At 42.7% G+C, this 19,349-nt stretch overlaps 1 protein-coding gene and 1 long non-coding RNA gene across 6 annotated transcripts in view; one reads left to right on the top strand and one right to left on the bottom strand.

The window, feature by feature from the left end:
- The window catches only part of THSD7A (thrombospondin type 1 domain containing 7A), a 265,935-nt gene extending 253,776 nt beyond the window's left edge, over positions 1–12,159 (top strand). For 2 of the 5 annotated variants that reach the window (XM_083705189.1, XM_083705190.1), the window contains 7 exons: positions 288–461; positions 1,544–1,639; positions 5,324–5,406; positions 6,215–6,425; positions 7,466–7,553; positions 9,201–10,755; positions 11,281–12,159. In XM_083705189.1, the coding sequence (XP_083561315.1) occupies positions 288–461; positions 1,544–1,639; positions 5,324–5,406; positions 6,215–6,425; positions 7,466–7,553; positions 9,201–9,285 (737 nt within the window). In that variant the 3' untranslated portion in view covers positions 9,286–10,755; positions 11,281–12,159. Of the gene's footprint in view, positions 1–287; positions 462–1,543; positions 1,640–3,579; positions 4,200–5,323; positions 5,407–6,214; positions 6,426–7,465; positions 7,554–9,200; positions 10,756–11,280 lie in introns of those variants that run through there. The other 3 variants (XM_083705193.1, XM_083705192.1, XM_083705191.1) reach the window with 2 other exon arrangements.
- Positions 12,160–13,422: 1,263 nt separating this feature from the next.
- LOC310828248 overlaps positions 13,423–19,349 on the bottom strand; it is a 34,976-nt gene continuing 29,049 nt past the window's right edge. Inside the window, exons 6-7 of the long non-coding RNA XR_014556779.1 lie at positions 18,094–18,157; positions 13,423–13,611 (exon numbers count right to left, since the gene is read on the bottom strand). This is a non-coding gene — a long non-coding RNA (uncharacterized lncRNA). The remainder of the gene's footprint in view (positions 13,612–18,093; positions 18,158–19,349) is intronic.

The raw sequence follows: 19,349 nt of genomic DNA, 5'->3' as shown, positions 1-19,349 counted from the left end.
GGTGTGATATACCGGTATATTCTTTGCTGCTTTCGGATCATGAATACCGAAATACCAGATACACCAATGAGCAGTTTATCAGTTCAAACAACCAAGTCTTTTTGTGACATCACTTTGGGGCTTGGGTGAGGTTTATTAAAAACTATGCTGGGGCAGGAGATCCATTATTTGCAACCGGTAATACCGGTAATCCTATACAAATCTTTAACACTAAGGTTGTGGCATAATGTTGCAAATCCCTCTTGCTAATTAACTTCTTCATTAATACTTTTTGCATTATTGGGCAGGTGACTGTTACTTAAAGGAGTGGGCAGAATGGAGCCTCTGTCAGTTGACCTGTGTAAATGGCGAAGATCTTGGCTTTGGGGGAATACAAGTTCGATCTCGAGCAGTGATCATTCAGGACCTAGATAATCAACACCTTTGCCCAGAGCAAGTTTTGGAAACAAGACAGTGTAATGGTGAGTGTTAAAATCTATAGGCAAGTGAGTGCCAGTTTTAAAGTACAGTGGTACCTCTGGATGCAAACGGGATCCGTTCCTGAAGCGAACGCAACCTGCGTCCACGTGTTTGTGCATGTGCGGGTCACGATTCACCGCTTACGCGCTTTCGCATGACGTCATTTCGGGCGTCTGCGCATGCGCAAGCGGCGAAACCTGGAAGTAACATGCTCCGTTACTTCTGGGTCACCGCGGAGCACAACCCGAAAAGGCTTAACCTGAAGCGACTTCAACCCGAGGTATGACTGTATATGTGCTCTGTTAACTCACCATTGAGCAGGAAAAAAATAGAACAGGGAACCAATGTGTTTCTACAGAAACAATAACATAGGATAGAGATTTTGACTCTGCTGCCCTGAGATGGAGAGGTAGGGAGCAATGTTCAGCTGTAGAGCATGCACTGCATGCAGAAGGTCTCCAGCTCAGGCTAACAATCATAGGGAGCAGAGTTGGGAGATTCCTTGGGTTAAGAGCAGGGGTGGGGAACCTTTTTATCAGGATCAGCCTCACCAGCCAAATCTGACAGGCTGTCCACCAGTCAAAACCCTCCCCATGGCTTTGCAAGTCTTCATTTAAACTCAACGTTGGAAGTTGAACAAGAAACACGGGGAGACTTGCAAAGCACTCTTTGAAGCGGCCTTCACTCCCTCCTTTTGCCAAGTGCCCTGAGATGCCTTTGCTTGCAAAACATGCCTGTTTTTCTCCTTTCCCCTTCACTTGACCGAGAAGGGGGAAAAAGGTGGGGTTTGCTAGCAAAGGCTATTTGGGGGGGGGGGCAGACTTCTCCAGTGTTCTACCTATGCTTGCCTGACAGGTTATGTCAAATCATGTCACATGATTCCAGGTTGGTGGAATTCTCTAGAAATGGCCTCCTGGGCCATTTGTAGGTGCTGTCAGGCTGAACTAGGCCAAGGATTCCTCACTGCTTGTGAGGATAATGCTGAGCTAGATGAACCAATGGTCCAACTCTGTAAAAAGCAGTTCCCTATGTTTCTCTCAAGCCAAATGGAGGATTTCTGACTGTGCTACTGTTTCCAATTCAGATGGTCAGTGTTATGAATACAAATGGATGGCCAGCCCATGGAAGGGATCTTCTCGAACAGTATGGTGCCAAAGGTCAGATGGATTGAATGTTACAGGTAAGTGTTCTTCCCCTTTCAGAATCTTGAACACACTCAATCTTTTTCAGAAAAAGTAGAAATATCTCTTTGCCATGATCTAGATTGGGGTGCTGTGTTGGGACCCCCCAGCAGGGCTTGATTGACACCAGGCAAAAACCTTCCTTTTAACCTGGAATTTTGACCCTTAATTCGAAGGCTCTAAAGTACTTGAGTCCTCTTTTAATGGGACAGGTTCTGCAACACCTGACTTTTATTTGTATTTATGTGGGGGCTTTGGGGGGCGTTGATTTGTTGTAATGTTGTAAGTTGCTTTGGGTTGCTTCTGTGAGTAATAATAATGTCAGTGGTAGACACCATGTGATTAGTGTTTATGATTGCTTATGAAATTAGCAAATTCTTACACAACATCAATCCAGAGATTATTGACATGATAGGCTGCAAGAGGTTACTTAAGAGTCATTAAAGGATTGTTACGATCAGACTGATATACGTGCTTCAGAGCTCATTGAAGTTTCTTACGAAATGTTAATGAGCACTCATGAAAGCCTGTGATTATTAGCTTTGCATTGGGTTCCTGAGAATTGCTAGTTTCTTTGTAAGCCAAACCATAGCAAACTATCTCCTTTAGCTTTGGATATAATATGGATTGGGAGCGGTAGAGCACACCCATGGAACAGATTTCTACCACTTCTATATATTTGTTAGGTCAAAATTCAGCCAAGTCTAAAGCACTTCTATGTCTTGTTGATTTCGAAGAGATTAGCACATCTAAAACTGCTTCCCATTCAAGTCGGTGGGATTACATTTTGGCTGGGTTGTGTCTTCAAAGGTTTAGAAACGGCTTCTCAGCTGCTATCCTCAAAGCAGTTTCCAGCAATAAAAATGATGGCTTGTACCCACTGTCAAGTTTGCCTTGGAGAAAAGCACTTCTACTCACACAACATGAGTTTTGCTCGTTCCCCACCACCACACACACCTACAGCAGCTCTCCATGTAACATAGCAACTCTTAGGAGCAACTTTTCAGGGAAGTGAGCAGTGGAAACTGGCAAAAACCAGGTATCCCACCTTGTGCGAGTGGAAGTGCTTTCTGCTAAGAGAAAGTTGCCATTGGATATAACCCTATAATTACTATGTAAAACTTTTTTTATATAAAAGCATATAATCATAACAATTGGCACAAACTAAGAAATAGCATTTGAAATAGCAACTCACCAGCTGCATCTCAGAGATCTACCTGAACATAACATGTTTTTGCAGCTCCCACCCAACAAAAGAGGCTGCCAAAAGAGCACACTTGTTATGACAGAAGTCTCATTTTTCAAGGGGCCACCACTAGAAAGACTACTTGCCTCAACATCTGCATAAGGCTCTGGTTTTTCGAAAATGAGGAGAAATATATCTAGGATAAGCAATGTGCCTATATATATCCAGACTCAGGGCCCATCCACACTTTTGTTTATCCTGTGATTTCTAGTCACGGGTTCAATAGGTTTCTTTTTTGCCCCTCTGCTTTCCCCTGGAAAACCTGCTGATCACTGCTGAATTGGAACGATCTGCAGAAAACCTCCCCGATTCAACAGTAAACAGTAGGATTTCCTATTGAAAGCAGTGGGGGTGGGGATTACAGCACTATTCACATAAGCTTTTTATTTCCCCATTCCAAGCTAGGATTACCTCATGGATAGCCATTCTACACTGGTTTTTTTTTTTAAAAAAACAACAACAGACATGTGCACTCTTCTGAAAGTAAGAGGTCTAGGCCTAAAAACATGGCATTGATGCTGTAATGCTTCTCTGTAGCAGTGTCAGAATGTCTTTGTGCTATCTTGAAGCTCACTCGGTTCACTTCTTTGACATTTGTATTTGCTTATAGAGCAGTGTTTCTCACATGTCCTACTTCTATCACAGCATAATGGTTCCGAGTGGCCTTCTTATATCCAAGTATTATTTTTACAGATACGTTAATTCAAAATGAAACGGGTGATGAAGCTGCTCTTTCGTCCTGTAGCCCCCCAGATGGCTGACATTTTGCAATAAGGGCATTTACAGGCATGTGCATCTTATTGCCAGGACATTCAGACTTTATTCCATTTCACTCGCCAGCTAGCAAGACTGATTTGGTTGTCTGCTAATCCCTTGGTTAACATACAGCTACCTAACTGCATCTAATTGCATCTGTTATTGTCGGGACTTCATCATTGTTTCTCACCAGTACATGGACTTGGTTGTTTCAGGATGCAGCAGCAAACTTATATTGAGTGGGCAGCTACATTTTACTGAAGTTGTTTGAGGAAGAAACGGGCAAACTGGGTACTACTGAACGATGGCAACAAGGATCCTGGCTCAAAACAATGATGAAAGCCTGTGTGTGCTTCTTTGGTTTAAAACAATAACTGTGCCACATTCATAACCTTCTAGCTACTGAGAATTAAGAGCAGATCACCAAGAAAGATCATCTCTTGAGAACCAAAATATTTGTTTTCAGTTACTTGTTTCACTCTAGTCTTGAGCATGTTGTCTTGCCATGCATGCAACAGCCTTTAAGGAAGGGCATGGGGAACAGGTGAGCCCCCAAATGCTGCTGGACTACATTTCCAGCCATCTCTCATCCTCGGCCCTGCTGCCTGGGACTGGCCTGAGTTGGAGTCCAACAGCAACAACAGATCTCCCACCCCCCTACTTTAGGATTGCATAGCACTATAAAGTATAAAGGTCTCGCCCTAAAACAGGCATAGGCAAACTCCGCCCTCCAGCTACAACTCCCATGATCCCTAGCTAACAGGACTAGTGGTCAGGGATGATGGGAATTGTAGTCTCAAAACATCTGGAGGGCTGAGTTTGCCTATGCCTGCCTTAAGAGATAATAATTCTCTCTTCCACTAAACAAGAACATTTCAGAGAAGCATGGAAAGTAAAACAAAAAACAAAACAAAACATGATGATGGGGTCTGAGCTTTTTTTAGGAGTTAAAGTTGTTGAGCTTTTTTGGGAGATCACAGGTAAAAATCCCCCCCCCAAAGGGCATTGCGATGGGGGGGGGCAGGCTTTTGTCAGGGAGGAGGCTTCTGCCGGGGAAGGGAGGTGCAGAGCCTCAGTTAATTATTTTTAATGCTTTTCAATACTTTTTGAGGACTTAGGGGGGAAAGCTGCCCCCTGCACCCCTTTGCTACACCCATGGGTCTATGCAATTAGTATAACAAAGCCAAATTATACAGTGGAGACGGTGTTTCTCCAAAACGTTGCATGGTAACCTACCCCCTTCTTTCTTGGGGGGGGGGCTGCAAATTTGCTCGGTGTTTGGAAGATCAAGACAAAGGACGTTCATCATGTAGTGAATATGTTTTCTCCCATGTATCATGCTTGACAATAGTACTGTTAGCAGCATTAAAGCCATCCTGCCAAGAACACAATTACCTCTCAAAGTTCAACATCCGTTATCCCCTGCACATTTTCACATACACAGCCAATTACCTGTGTGAGCCGTAAAGAAGAAAATGGCATCTGGCACACCGACATATTAATGAGACATAGAGCGATGCCAGTAAATCCATCCATTGCTGTGTCCTTCCTCGGAGAAACTGCGAAGGAGTGGGAGAGCATCCTCTTCCATTATGGGATGTCACTTTTCCTAGCTGCAGCAATTAGCTTCCTTGGTTCAGAGGCACAGTTGTGTCAAAATGTGATTTGTTTTGTTCTGCAGGAGGCTGCTTAGTGATGCGCCAGCCAGATGTTGACAGGTCATGTAAGCCACCGTGCAGCCAGCCCTATTCTTACTGTAGTGAGGTATGTCCTACTGTGTCATAACAAGCCACCCATCCAGCATGTGGCTCCAGTCACATGTTGGTGCATGATATTGAACTGTGGGGACTGCAGCGTTCTTAAGATGCTTAGCTGCAAGCAAAATCTCAAAAGGGAACCCCAATACTTCTTGGAGATAAAAAATAATGTTTGAGCTAGTTGGTCAATATTTGGAAGCTGGGTGGACATAGCTAAACCTCTCCCCACTGCCTCTGGCAAATCTTCCCGCCACCACAGCTTTTCCATGGTAGAAAGTGGCCCTTTTTAAATTGCTCCATGACACGTCATGTAGCGCTCAGCGATGCATGTAAGTAATTTTTATTTACGGCCATAGGCCCATACAGGTAAAAACGACACATAAATAACAACTTGTGCACATGGGGAAAACAGCCGCTAAAACACCACTATAACAATAAAATACTATAAGATAGAATGGCATACTACGCCTTAGTTAGCTTGTAGTGCTCCTTAGCGTCGCTTTTGGGTAAGAACAGCGACCAGGAACCTTGCCACTTTCAGGGTCATATGAGTATCCTTATCCTGCAAGATTTGGGCAAGGTGGAATTTTGGTGGGGTACCCTCTAGTTTCTGTATGATTGATCCCAACAAATTTGCCCGTGGCACATTGAACAGGGGGCAAGTGAACATAATGTGCTGGAGCGACTCCGGTGTCTCCTTATCACATTCGCACATGGCGGGGGCTTGGCCCTTTGAGAATCTATGTCTCAGGACGTTGGAGGGAAAAACGATGCATGGATTTGCAACTGTGTGTAAAACGCTTGTTCCTCTGCAGACCAGAACGTGTGCGTGTGAAGAAGGGTACACAGAAGTAATGTCTTCTGACGGCACACTTGAGCAGTGCACTCTCATCCCGGTGGTAGTCATCCCCACAGTGGACGACAGAAAGGGAGATGTAAAAACCAGTCGAGCTGTAAACCCCACGCAGCCATCCAATCCCCAATCAGGACGAGGAAGGACTTGGTTCCTGCAGCCTTTTGGACCAGGTGAAGTCTCACATGCATAGTTAGTGCTGCTAAGTGCTATTGTAGAACGCGGTGGGTTTTTCTGGCCTCTGCACAATTTTAATGCAGGAAGAGCCAACACCTTATCCCCTCTGTTAACAGCATGAATAAGAAGTGGCATAAAAAGGTAAAGGACCCCTGACAGTTAAAGTCCAGTCGCGAACGACTCTGGGGTTGCGGCACTCATCTCGTTTTAGTGGGCGAGGGAGCCGACGTTTGTCCGCAGACAGTTTTTCTGGGTCATGTGGCCAGCATGACTAAGCTGCTTCTGGTGAAACCAGAGCAGCGCACAGAAACACCGTTTACCTTCCCACTGGAGCGGTACCTATTTATCTACTTGCACTTTGATGTGCTTTCAAACTGCTAGGTTGGCAGGAGCAGGAACCAAGCAATGGGAGCTCATCCCGTCGCGGGGATTCGAACTGCCAACCTTCCAGTCGGCAAGCCCTAGGCTCAGTGGTTTAGACCACAGCATCTATTTTTTAGTTCTTTGTGTACTCATACACTTGTACTGATAGTTCTTTAACTAAAAGTGTTAGATTTCAGAATGAAACTCAAATTGAATAAGCAGGCACAGGGTTGAAGTAGAAGTTGCCCCTCTGACTGCCAGCTCCTAAACACATTCACTGACTGGGAAGGTGTTGTGTAGCTTGATCAATAGTGTTAATGGGAATCTAGTTGGGGGGGGGGGGAGTTCTGTAATATCACCTCTCTGGGCTCTCGGCACATACTGTATTTGTTCTGAATCTTATCAGTCCTTGATTACACCTTGAGTTCACAGAATGAACAGGGCAGGTTTTGCTCTTCACTCTCTGGCCCTTTTTGTATTGACACATTGCACACTGATGTTGCAAGGAAAGGTGCTGTGTCAGATAAGCAATTTCATGCAGCATCCAAGATGCAATGTGGAACGATATCACTAACCGTACCTGTGTGAAAGCCTTTTTATTAAAACAAGCTTTAAAACTTCCTTTTGTTGAGTACTAACTTGCAGACTGATGACTAACATTCATTCTTTTTAGATGGGAAGCTGAAGACCTGGGTTTATGGTGTAGCTGCTGGTGCATTTGTTTTGCTCATCTTTATTATTTCTATGGTATATCTAGCCTGGTGAGTTCTTTAGCCATTTATTATTTTTGGGACTAGTGTTCCCCAAGCTGATAACCTTCCGACATTGTGGACTGCAACCCCATTCATGCCTAACCTTTGACCAGGCTGACTAGAGCTCATGGGAACTGGAGCCCTAACAGCATTTGGAAGGTGTCAGGTTGAGGAAGGCTATTTTAGACTATAAAAGTTGTGAGCATGTGATCCATCCATGTATATTCCTACAGTTTTGCCCCAAATCAGTTTATTGCATCCACCTTAGTAATGTCTATTAAGTGATCATTGCAAAACTCGCTTTTATTGCTGTATTATTCCATTTGCCACGATGTCAACCAGCTTTTTTTGGCTATTTTTATGTTTGTTCTACATTTCATTGTTGTTGCTGGATTTTTTTTCAGCAAAAAGAAAAGGGGAAAAGGTACTTGGATTTTAGTAACAATGCCTATGGTTTTTGTTTTTAAATTCACTTAAGAAGATATGACAGCACCATCTGTATTTGTACTGAACCTGTTATATTAATGGAGGTGGGTTATAAATCTATTTAAGTTTGTGTTGGGCCCAACATTACAGTGAAGCTACAATCTACAACTTTTTGTTGCTGGGTTTTCCTATCAAATCTTTGCTCAAATCCAGAAAAGACAATTCAAAATTACTGGATACAAATATGAGTTGGATGTTAGCTTTCATCAGAAGTTTGACTTGAATCAGACAATTAGCAAATGCAACAGCCAAGTACTGCATTTTTCGCTCTATAAGACACACTTTCCCCCTCCTAAAAAGTAAGGGGAAGTGTGTGTGCGTCTTATAGAGCGAATGCAGGCAGGAGGCTCTGCTCAGAGCTCCCTTTAAAGAGCCGTGTGGGGCTGCCCTTCTCCCTCCTCGGGGAAAAGCCCCCAAGAGCCGCACACACACACTGTGTGCTCTTTAAAGGAAACACAGTTCTTGGGGGAGCCTTAGCCGTGGGCAACCTCTCCTGGGCAGGGGATGAAGGCTCCCCTTGCCCGGGAGAGGCTGCATGCGGCCAAGCAAGAAGCCTGGACAGCCAGCGGGATTGCTGTGCTGTGATCCCGCTGGCTGTCCTGGCTTCTAGCTTAGCTGTGCGAAGCCTCCACAGGGCAGCGGGGAGCCTTCATCCCGCTGCCCTACAGAGGCTTCGCATGACTATCCCTGGCTTTTGCAGGAGGTGGGGGAAGGGACAGAGCCCCACACTCCCTTTAAAGAGTGCACGGCTCTTGTGGGAGGTGGGGGAAGTGACTTCCCCCGCCTCCCACAAAAACCCCCAAGAGCCGCGCTCCCTTTAAAGAGCCGCGCAGAGCGTGTACTGACGGGCTGCCCTTCTCCCTCCTCAGGGAAAAGCCACGCGGCTCATGAAAGGGAGCGCTGAGCAGAGCCTGAGATACATACAGGCTCTGCTCAGCACTCCCTTTAAATTTTTTTTTCTTGCATTCCCTCTCTAAAAACTAGGTGTGCCTTATGGTCAGGTGCATTTTATGGAGCGAAAAATACAGTTATCTATTTTTCACGGTTAACAGTTAAAGCAATTCCCATGTGAGTTAAGATTTTAATTTTGCCCCAGATAAGTAATGTTGTTTTGACCACTTTGTGATCTGAATTTTTAAAGTTGGTTTTTCCTCCCCTCCCATGTTGCAGCAAAAAGCCAAAGAAGCCTCAAAGAAGACAGAACAACCGTCTCAAACCTTTAACTCTGGCTTACGATGGAGATGCAGATATGTAAAATAATGACTTCCCATTGACTTTAGTCTCTTGAAACTGTAGTGTTCAAAGACAACACATACGTGTGTATGTTACTGAGCAGATGTTACACCACAAGACAAAAAAAAAAAAAGACTTCACAATGGCCATGGATATTCCAAGAAACATGCTTTGTTCTAGACCATCAGTCAGTACAGCAAATTATGGCGGCAAATTTATCTTGTTAGCACAGCAGCTGGGAATCTTAATGTGGCCTTCTTTGAAACTTATGAACTGCAAAACCGCTTGTGTCTCCAGCCCATTGTATATGACCTAATATTGACATCTGAGTGTCTTGATGCCAGAACTATCTTCTGCATTAAGCTAATGTAGTCAGTAAGCATGAGGAGATCATACCAAGATGTCTATAATGCTTGATATACAATTTATATACTCCGTTGCACCATATGTATTAACTTGTCAAATGATATACTGGCTAAAGGGGCATTTTAGAGCTTAGCAACATGTTAACTGACAATAACAACCCAATGAGCAAGTTCTGGCATTTTGGCAGGGGAGGGTAGGTTTTCTTAACCTCTTTCCCAGGATGCAGGCTTGCAAAAGACTCTGTCCTATACAACCAGTTCCAGGTACTAAAGCGCCATATAGACACACTTATCAAGGAGAGAAGCATTTTCAGGTTCAATGTTTTATAGAGGTTGTCTGGAAATTAATATCCGTGTGTAATAAGTTTTTACTTTCTCTTACTTTCAAACTGTTGCCTGCAACTTTTTTGCTACATGGAAGGCAATTTTTTGCACTATATTAGTGCAGCATGATATGCACTTATTACCTAGTATTGCCATAGAAACTGCCTCTTTTCAGAAAAGGATGAAGGAAAGGATGCAGCAAATCGCATCGCACAGACGTTTATCAGTAAGTTCTTGAGTCCTGTTGAGAGTAGAGATCAGTTTCTGGACTGTGACTGGATCAAACCAGCTAATGCAAGTACTGTTTATACCATTTCTTGTAACAGCAGCTGTTTTGTAGTCAATACCATGGCAGTAACATTAAGTGTCTACTTTCTGATTCTGTCCAACTTCTACAGATAATAGATTTTCAAGTTGATTTCTAATTACTTTGAAGGTTGTTTACAACTAGATTTTTATATTGCTAACTTTGTAAAAAAAGAAAGAAAGAAAAAAAGTGGTTGCCCACTAATCTTGGGGGAAATACTTATCTAAACAATAATCCAATATTTTCAAGCTGAAAGATGCAAAATATCTGTTTATTTTTCTCCTGCTAATGCACTGCTGAAGATCAATAAGCACTCTTTCCATTTGAAATAACCTGGTGTAGTCTTGACTGATTCCACCCCACCCCATCCTGACTCAAGAAATATTTTTTAAATTCTTAAACATTATTGTCCAACTGCCTAGTTGAAGTGTGGGGATTCTATTTCACTCTCAGAGCTTCCTTGCCTATTGATTTCAATGGATAGAACTGATCATAGGCGCCGACTCCATGGGGCCTGAGGGGGCCCGAGCCCCCTCAAAAATTCGTTTGGGGGGGCTCTGCCCCCCCAATAATTAAAGAAAATTATTAGTTATATTATGCTTTGTAAAATCACAAAATTATGTTGGTATTTTTTATTTTCCTTGTTTGAGGATAGTTACCTTTTAAAATACATTCAGTAATGAGTTAAAACAAAGCCACTCCCGATCTAGAGAGGGGGTGGGGTTGCGGGCTCTCGACCCATCAACAATCTTGCGGGGCTGGCGTCAGCCCCAGGAGAAGCGGGGATTCCCCCTAGCTCATTAATATTCACCGCCCACGGCAGCAGCCAATCGGCTGCCGCAAAGGGCGGGCCCTCACAGGTTCACTTAAGGTCGGGGCAGCCCGGGGCTCGCCCCTTTCGTTCCCCCAGCAGCAGCGGTTTGGAGGTCTTGGGCCCCCCCAATATTTTTTATAAGTCGGTATGGGCCCCCGCCCCCCCCCCAATATTTTTTATAAGTCGGCGCCCCTGGAACTGATCAAGAATTCCTTTGAATGAGACACAGCCAACCTACACCACTCCGTGAATATTCAAAACTGTACAACTCCTTTATCATATTTCTGGCAATTACAGCTGCTTAATCTCTAGTAACTTTTTCCATTCCAATGGGTTTTTGGTGTATTAACTTACAATATGAAGCCCCTTTAGCTAGAAATCCTCAACCTTTGCAAAATGTAAGGTCAATATTTAAAGACATCATCTATGTCTGTCTAGTTGCAGGTTAATGAGCAATACAATTAATCAACTTTATCAGGCATCCATTACACATTAATGATTTTAGTTCTAATTTCTCAGGTTTGTATCAATAAGCTAAACTGTTCCTAATGCACCCCGCTATATTGCCCATTGATAAAAGTCAATACTCTCAGCTGTTTCATGCAAATATGGCTACCTAGACAGGAAAAATATGCATTTATTTTTAGCACTGATTCACAATTAGATTTATGAACTTGTTGGGAGTAAGCTTCCACCATGAAGTCTCTGGTGTTGACACACACAACATCAGAGTGTCTGATCTCATGCTGCTTTTCGTTTGTTTGTTTTTCGAAATGAGGATTTATCATAACTTGTTATTAGCAGTAAAATAACAGGAACACAAGGGTTATTCCAAGCAGCCTTGAGAAAGGTCCAAAATAAGTGGATATAAAACACAGCCAATTTACTGATATTAAACGTTGAGAAACTGACTAGCAAATTGAATGAATGGTTAGTTGAACTTTTACTGCATTATCTGTGCAATCCTATGCATGCTTACTTGGAAGTAAGTCCCATGGTGTTTGGTGGGACATGCTCCCAGGTAGGGATTGCTTCACAAGACATGTGCATCTTCAATTTACAGTACAGGGTGTAAAAAAAAGGGGGGGAGATGCACAAAGGATGTTCTTTAATTGTAAAAAGAAAGAATTATTTTAAAAGATTATTGAGAGGAAGGCTGTGGGAAGGCCACAATTGCAGTCTGGATTTTGTTAAATCTAGAGATCAGAACGGTAGCACTGAAACAGGAATATAAGAAGTATCTGTATAAAAATAAGTTGCTTTTAAGATGTGTTTCTACAAATCCAGTGCCTAAAGCAGCCACTTCGGTAGATTGTTAGTTAGTGAAAATAATGTTTTCAGTGACCAATTCTCTTTGATCCATTCCAAAAAATAGCTGACTAGACATTTTCTTCTTATTGTGGAGGTTTGTGATTTCTGTTTTAAAATGGTGGGTTTTAAAAGATTGTTACGTCTGCTTTGAGAACTAGAACAATTCTTCTTCAATGTTTGCTGGTTCTGAACAAGCCTGATTATATTTGTTACGGTCTCTGGATCTTAAAATCCTCATCCTATCACAGAAATTTTAAGCATCTTTTTTTTCAAATTCAGCACTACATACACAAAACGATTTCAGCAATTCTGTAATCATCACTGTAAAAAAAAAACTCACTGGAAGGAAACAGATCTGTCTTTTTACCTTTTGTAAATTGTGCTCACCCAAAGTTTAAAAAAATTATTTTGCCTAACTTAATTTACTTGAAAAGATTTTTTTTTCTGTAGAGTATGGAGGCGACTGTCTGGGGAGAATTTGCTTTTTGTTAATTTGTAAATGGTGTAATGCATTTTTATTTTTTAAATTATGTATATTTCTTTCTTTTTTTAATGCACAAAATGTTTATGTACTACTGCAAATTTGTGTATATTGTCACCAAACATTATTCAGTTAATGCAGATCACATGTGAAAATGTAAAAAGTCCTTACATTTTCATATGGGAGATTTGTACATAACTGCGGTAATGCAGACAATAAATATTAACAGAAAACTGGTGTGTCTTCGTCATAACTGAAGTGTTATCTGGTCACGGAGTAATAACAAACATCACCTTTCAGTACTGAAAGATGTGAGGTACCTGAGTGCTGCACACCAAGAAAATAAAACAAATCCAGTAAGACCTTTTGGATCATGGAAGCTGGAATAAGAATGCTCAGCTGAATGGGGCCCAGATGAGAATTTCAGTACAATATAGAGATGTCTGCTATATGCATAGAAGCTTACTTCTGTAGTGACATCACCTTTGTGGGATCAGTGTGAATGTGTGGCATAGAAGCAGGAGGGAGGGATATCTCAAGCTTGTCATTAGCAGAAAACCTTACAATGACTTTTAAAAAGAAGAAGAAAAGTCCTTTTCCTCCACCTCCCAGAGAAAAGATGGTGATAGGCTTTAGATAAAATATGGAATCACTTTTATCATACCTTTTTTTTTCTTGTTCTGAGCCAAAGACTTCAAGTTCACCAACCCCTAGCTCCAAACTGCCTCCAGAAATTTCTGCATGCTCTGGAATAACAAAATTCACAAATGATTGGCATAGTTGAGCATGTATGGAGAGAATGTTAATACTCTTGACAGGAAGACACATGGCATATTGTGTGCTCCTCTCCCCTCTTTGGTATCCCTCCCTGCTGGACCACTTTTCTTCCATTCCTAAAGTGATAAGAACAGATGGCCCTTTCCCCCCTCAGCTGGATATTTGCTTCGCTTTTATTGATCGCTCTGACAGCTTTAATCCATTTCGGAGGCGGGCAGCCTCTGTTTTAATTGGCTATAATGTTATTAGAATGGTGTTCATATGACAGCTTTTAAAAAGCATCAAGCCCAAAAGGTCGTTGAGTGCAAATAATGCACTTGAAATACATCCTTAGGGTGACTTCAGGTAACCAAGGTTCCTCTCTATGCAAGCTATATTCTGCCATTTCTGGTGAATGCAAATATGTGGTGGGATTTCCACACACCAAAAAGGGCACTGTGTGTAGTTGACATTGGCACCACAATGCAACAACGAAGCCACAGAGCCTAGCTTTCCAGAGGCAAACCCACATTATGTGCCAGACAATGGTTACAGTACAGCTAAAAAATAAGATGCAGAGAGGCAAAGCCATATGGAAATATCCTTTGACTTCAGTCAGGAGGTCACTTAGCTTGACAAAAACAGTCCCACATTAAGCAGACCTGTGGGATTGCAGGCAACACAAACATTTTGGACATCATGCCTGCTGAATACAAATGTTTGTTCCATCTACCAGAATGAACCTTTGACCACCGTTTAAAGGAGAACATAGTGTGTATCAGATTATTATGCTGACATATGATCCGAACCTGTGGTTCCGGTAAGGGGCAGCATAATCTGTAATGCAATCCGATACCAAATGAATAAGATCTTTCTCTTCCCCCAGTCAGAGTTGACTTTTAAACACTTCTCCCAAAGTGGTTTCCTGCTGTCTCTGGAGGAATATTTCCGTTCCCATTCTGTCTCTCAAATATCCCTGAACATGCTGACATCAAAGGCATTTTAAAAAGTCACTAATGATTGTGTATTTCAAGGACCATTTCCTTTCATTTCTTTCTTGTGTCTCCTAAAAGAAGACAGAAGTGGTAGATGACATGATAAAGAACACCGTGTGAGTTTCAACTTAACACCACTCTAAGAGGGAGTTCTGAAAGTAAAGAACCAAACTTCTCCCCATCATAAAAAAGGGGGGGGCAAGAGGATCCGCCAGCTTTTGTTGCTTTTGATGCAATCCAATTAGTTAAACAGAGACCTACTGCTGAACAAAGTGAATCACAAGTCACTCCTAAACTTTGACTAGGAAAACCCTAAAGCAGGTATTTATAGCTAGGTTCAATGTGAATCAAAGCAGGGCTTAGATTCAAAAGTGTCCCATTAGGAAGAAAGGGCCTCAACTGTGATGGGGGGGGGGGGGAGGTGAGAGACGTGGACTGATAAAACAACCTAGAAGCCATCAAAGCAAACTAAATGAAAAGATTAATGAAGTCCAGGTGTAAATGAAAGCACGTCTCCAGCAGGTTTTAATGAAGCTCGTGTAGTACAGAGGATGGGTGGAGTGTTTGTGTGAAAATTGTATTGAAAACAAGTATTAAAAAACCTAGGAGTGTTTCAGGAGTGCCAAGGAAAGGATTTGGAATAATTTTCAAATATACACAGAATATAATGATGCTGAGACCCGAATTCCCAAGCCCAGGTCAGCTCCCAAGTTTACTAGATAAAAGTTGTCCGAGGACATTTCTTTGTATTTGCGTTCTGGGGTTGGAGAGATAACTGGAATAAGACCTAAAGCATACCAGCTTTCTCATACCATGAAGTCAAAGATAGGAACTGATCCCCAAGCTGAACAATATGACAGGGTGTTTGTACTTTACAATTTTCAGGTATTAACACACCTTATTTTCACCTCCCCAATTTACAAAGGGGATGTACATTCCTCCTTTTGCTGCAAGGCCATGCATGCAGGGTAGCCTTCACACCTCTTACCAGCTGCTCTTACTGGCACACATAGTGTCAGGCTTCAGGGACTCGGCTTCCTCCCCCCCCCCTTTGGCCATAGATAAGCAGAAGAAAGCGAAAGGAGTCTTGTACCAGTTAGAAATTTTAACGATCACAGCAAGAACAAAGAATCCATTCCTTGGAATGAAGGTGCTCCCAATTAAGGCTTCCACCCACTCCCTCCCTAGTCTCCCCCGTCACTTCCACGTATTGCAACCTGATCTCACAACCACTGTGCTTTCTGTACTGCCACCTTATCTGTTCTCCTTGACTGAGCGGATGGACACTTTCCAGCGAAAGGGAGTTTGTTAACTCTCTTTCTCCCAGTTCTTCTCCTGCCTATTCCCCTCCCAGTACTTCCCAGCTTCTGCCTTCTGAACTATATCCCTCTGCAAACCACTGTTCCAAATCAATGCTACTTCCCTGCTCCTGATCAGGCACAGGGGGAGGGGAAGGCTCCTACCATTCCTCCTCAGTGCAGCCACCATCAGCACGGTCCCTGACACAAAGATACTTTCTGTTCAGAAACTTTATCTACAACCAGGTACACAAGCTGCTGTGAACATTCATTAGTGCACCAGAGTCACAAGTGCCACTGGTTTGTTCTTCCTATGAGCATGCACTCAAATCCCAAACACAAAGCAATATTGTTCCTAGTACTTTTGTTCATGGTCTGAGGGACAGTGGACCAGCCCACAGCTGAAAAAGGTTGCTGACCCCTGCCCTATTCTCATAACAAGGAATGCTATCTAAGACATTCCTCAATTCTATATTCTGTCAGCTGTCCACTACTTTAATTTACTCTCCCCACCAGTTGTCCTGCAAAAATTTCCGAAGCATGAAGTATGGATTTAGTAATGTTTCATACAATGGCTTATTAATTTAGTAATGTTTTATACAATGGCTAATCTCACAACAAATAATCTGTCTTCCTACAGAATAGCTGCAAGCTGAAGCATACACTGCAGTCTTAATGAAGGGTTGACTTTAGATTATGGGCAGTCCTTGTGACCTGCATGGGGCCACCTTAGTGCCACTGTCTCCATTGCTCACTTCTCATCCTCTGCTTTAGGTTAGTGTTGCATAAATAAGACACGTGAAGGCATTGGAAGGTGCCTGATACTAGCTTTGGCCCCTGCCCTTGCATTTATTATCAGAATAAATAATAGAGGCTGAAAGAAAAACAAGTGTGCAAGGAATCCAAAAAGGGCATCTACAGAATCTTCCCAAGAGGCAAAACTAGTGATTTATCAGTTACATGTGCCAAACACACAGAGGTATCCCTTAAAATACAAGTTGGAACTGCTCGCCTTTGTATTGGGGCCTGTGGATGTAGTTTTATGTAGTTTTGTGGTAGTTTTATGTAGTTTTTATGTAGTTTTATGTAGTTTTCAATTTCATTGTTCCGCAAGGGACAATGACAATAAAGATATCGTATATCGTATATCAATATAGGGCATATCTTGACTGTCACTATTTTGTGAAATTGCATACCTGAACTTAAGGTTTGCGCATGTAATGTGGATTAAGGTACCTCAATCACCCTAGCAGAACAAAACCAATGAAGAAAAACACATCACAGGCTTCTTCCAGGTTGGATATTGACTAGGTAATTCATTGAAAAGTGTGGGATACACCGGGTTAAAGCTGACCAGAAGTCCAGAGGTAGCATGATTATCAATTTACGATGGGGTGGAAGGTTCACAGGCTATGAAGGACTTGCTCACAAATTTATTGACAGCTGCACACATTATTATAGCTAGGAAGTGGAAGGGGCAAGCAGAATATAAAATGGAAGAATGGTATAAAGAGGTGTGGGATATAGCTATTAATGACAAATTAACATGTGCCATTAAGGTAAGATGGGGAATATGCAGGAGAAATGATTTTGAGGAGATATGGAAGGTGTTTGTAGAATTTGTACTGTTAAAACAGAAAGGGGTCAAACCATTGCAAGAGGTGTTGAAATTTTGGGAGGTTGGATATTTATAATGGAATGGTCTCGGTGGTGGGTGCACATTTTTATTCTTATTTATTTATTATTACTTTGTCAAAATAATTTTTGAAAAGAAAAGTGGGATAAACTAATGGCTAATGGGAAGACATGATAAACATCTCACAAGCAAATCAGGATGAATGCAGGATGACTTGTCATTGTCATATAACTGCCCTGTAAACAAATCAGTACAAATGCTGAGTAAAGACCCAATGTGATCTAATCTCCATGTAGCTTTGTGCATGCAAATTAGATGAATGCTCATCAAACAGGTTGTCTGGAGATGTCCACAGTGTGCAATGTATTAGATGGACTGAGCTAGGAAACTCTCTGTGTAGCTAAGGAACAGAGAGTTCAGAGTGAGTGGGGCTGGCTCTGATTCTGTTCTCTTAGAATTGTAGGCATTAGCATTTCACGATTAAGGGTCAAGCATGGCTGCTTTCAAACTATGGGCTAAAAACTAGAAGGAGCAAGTACATACCTGTGGGAGCATCCTGGAAAACCACAGGCCCCTTTCTTTGCAAAAGGACAAATTGTCGATTATCCTGCAAAGAACAAGAAAGCAAGCAGCATTTGACTGCAAGATCAAAAACGTGTCATGGGAGTTCTCTTCCAATTGTCTGCTACAGACCCTATTTGGTCTCTATAGGACTATTACAGGGGAGCAACTCTGATGGGAACAGCACAAGTAAATTACCGACTGATTGAAGAAGAAGTGGCAGATAACTGAAGTGTTTCCTGCCTCCACTGAAAGTATAGAAGATGTGCTCAGAATGCACTTTAGAAAGCAATTCACAATATCTATCAGCCTTTCCCAACCTGGTGCCCTCCAGATGTTTTGAACTGCAACTCACATCAACCTGCATAGTCATGCTGGCTGCGGCTAGTGGGAGTTGTGGTCTAAAATGTCTAGAGGACATGAGGAAGGCTGGTATATATGCAACTGGGAACAGAGCATATTTGGGGTAACAGCTGGCTCACTTACTTCCCACAGAATTCCATGGGTCTTTGGCATTAATTAAGTTCTGGGTTAGAATCAGGGGAGACGGGAGTGTGATTTTCCTCTTCTACTAACCACTTTAAGTGAATACACTGTAACTACAGCACATACCTAGTACCAAACAAATGGGTGGGGAATCTTTCCCTTCCCCAAGGTTGTCGTTGGGATGTTAGGGGAGGGGTAGTACCTCTGGTGGGGGACACATTGTGCTCCTTCTGGGGTAGTTTTTTCCACCTTTGGTCCCCACACTGCACTCAGTGCTCACCTGTGGCTCCATGAAGCTGTTGGGATGTGACAACAGCCACATCCCAAGTACAGCTTGGACTGGCTGGCTAAACCAGGTGAGGGTAGCCAATGGGTCTTAAACCCTCAGTGAGGTAGGGGGCTCTCCCTGCATGTAAGGACAGGCTCTAGCAGATTGAGCAGACAAGACCAAAAGCGGGTCTCTCTCGAGACAGATGGATGCCAGCAACAGCTTCCAGCATCCCTGACTATTGGTTTATGCTGTCTGGGACTGATGAACTGGAGACCAAATGACCAACAACATCAGTGTGTGTGTGTGTGTGTGTGTGTGTGTGTGAGAGAGAGAGAGAGAGAGAGAGAGAGAGAGAGAGAGAGAGAGAGAGAGAGGTTCCACATTCCTGGTGGAAATCATCTAATTCTTGCCTGAAGAGAACTGGGTCCAGCTTCTTACAGCATTTTGTAGGGGGCAGGCCAGCACCCCCACCCCACCTCCA

This window comes from Podarcis gaigeae (assembly GCF_964106915.1).
Source record: "Podarcis gaigeae genome assembly, chromosome: 12".
NCBI lineage: Eukaryota > Metazoa > Chordata > Lepidosauria > Squamata > Lacertidae > Podarcis > Podarcis gaigeae.
The sequence above is the reverse complement of the archived record's forward strand: the minus strand, read 5'-3'. Positions and strand labels throughout refer to the sequence as shown.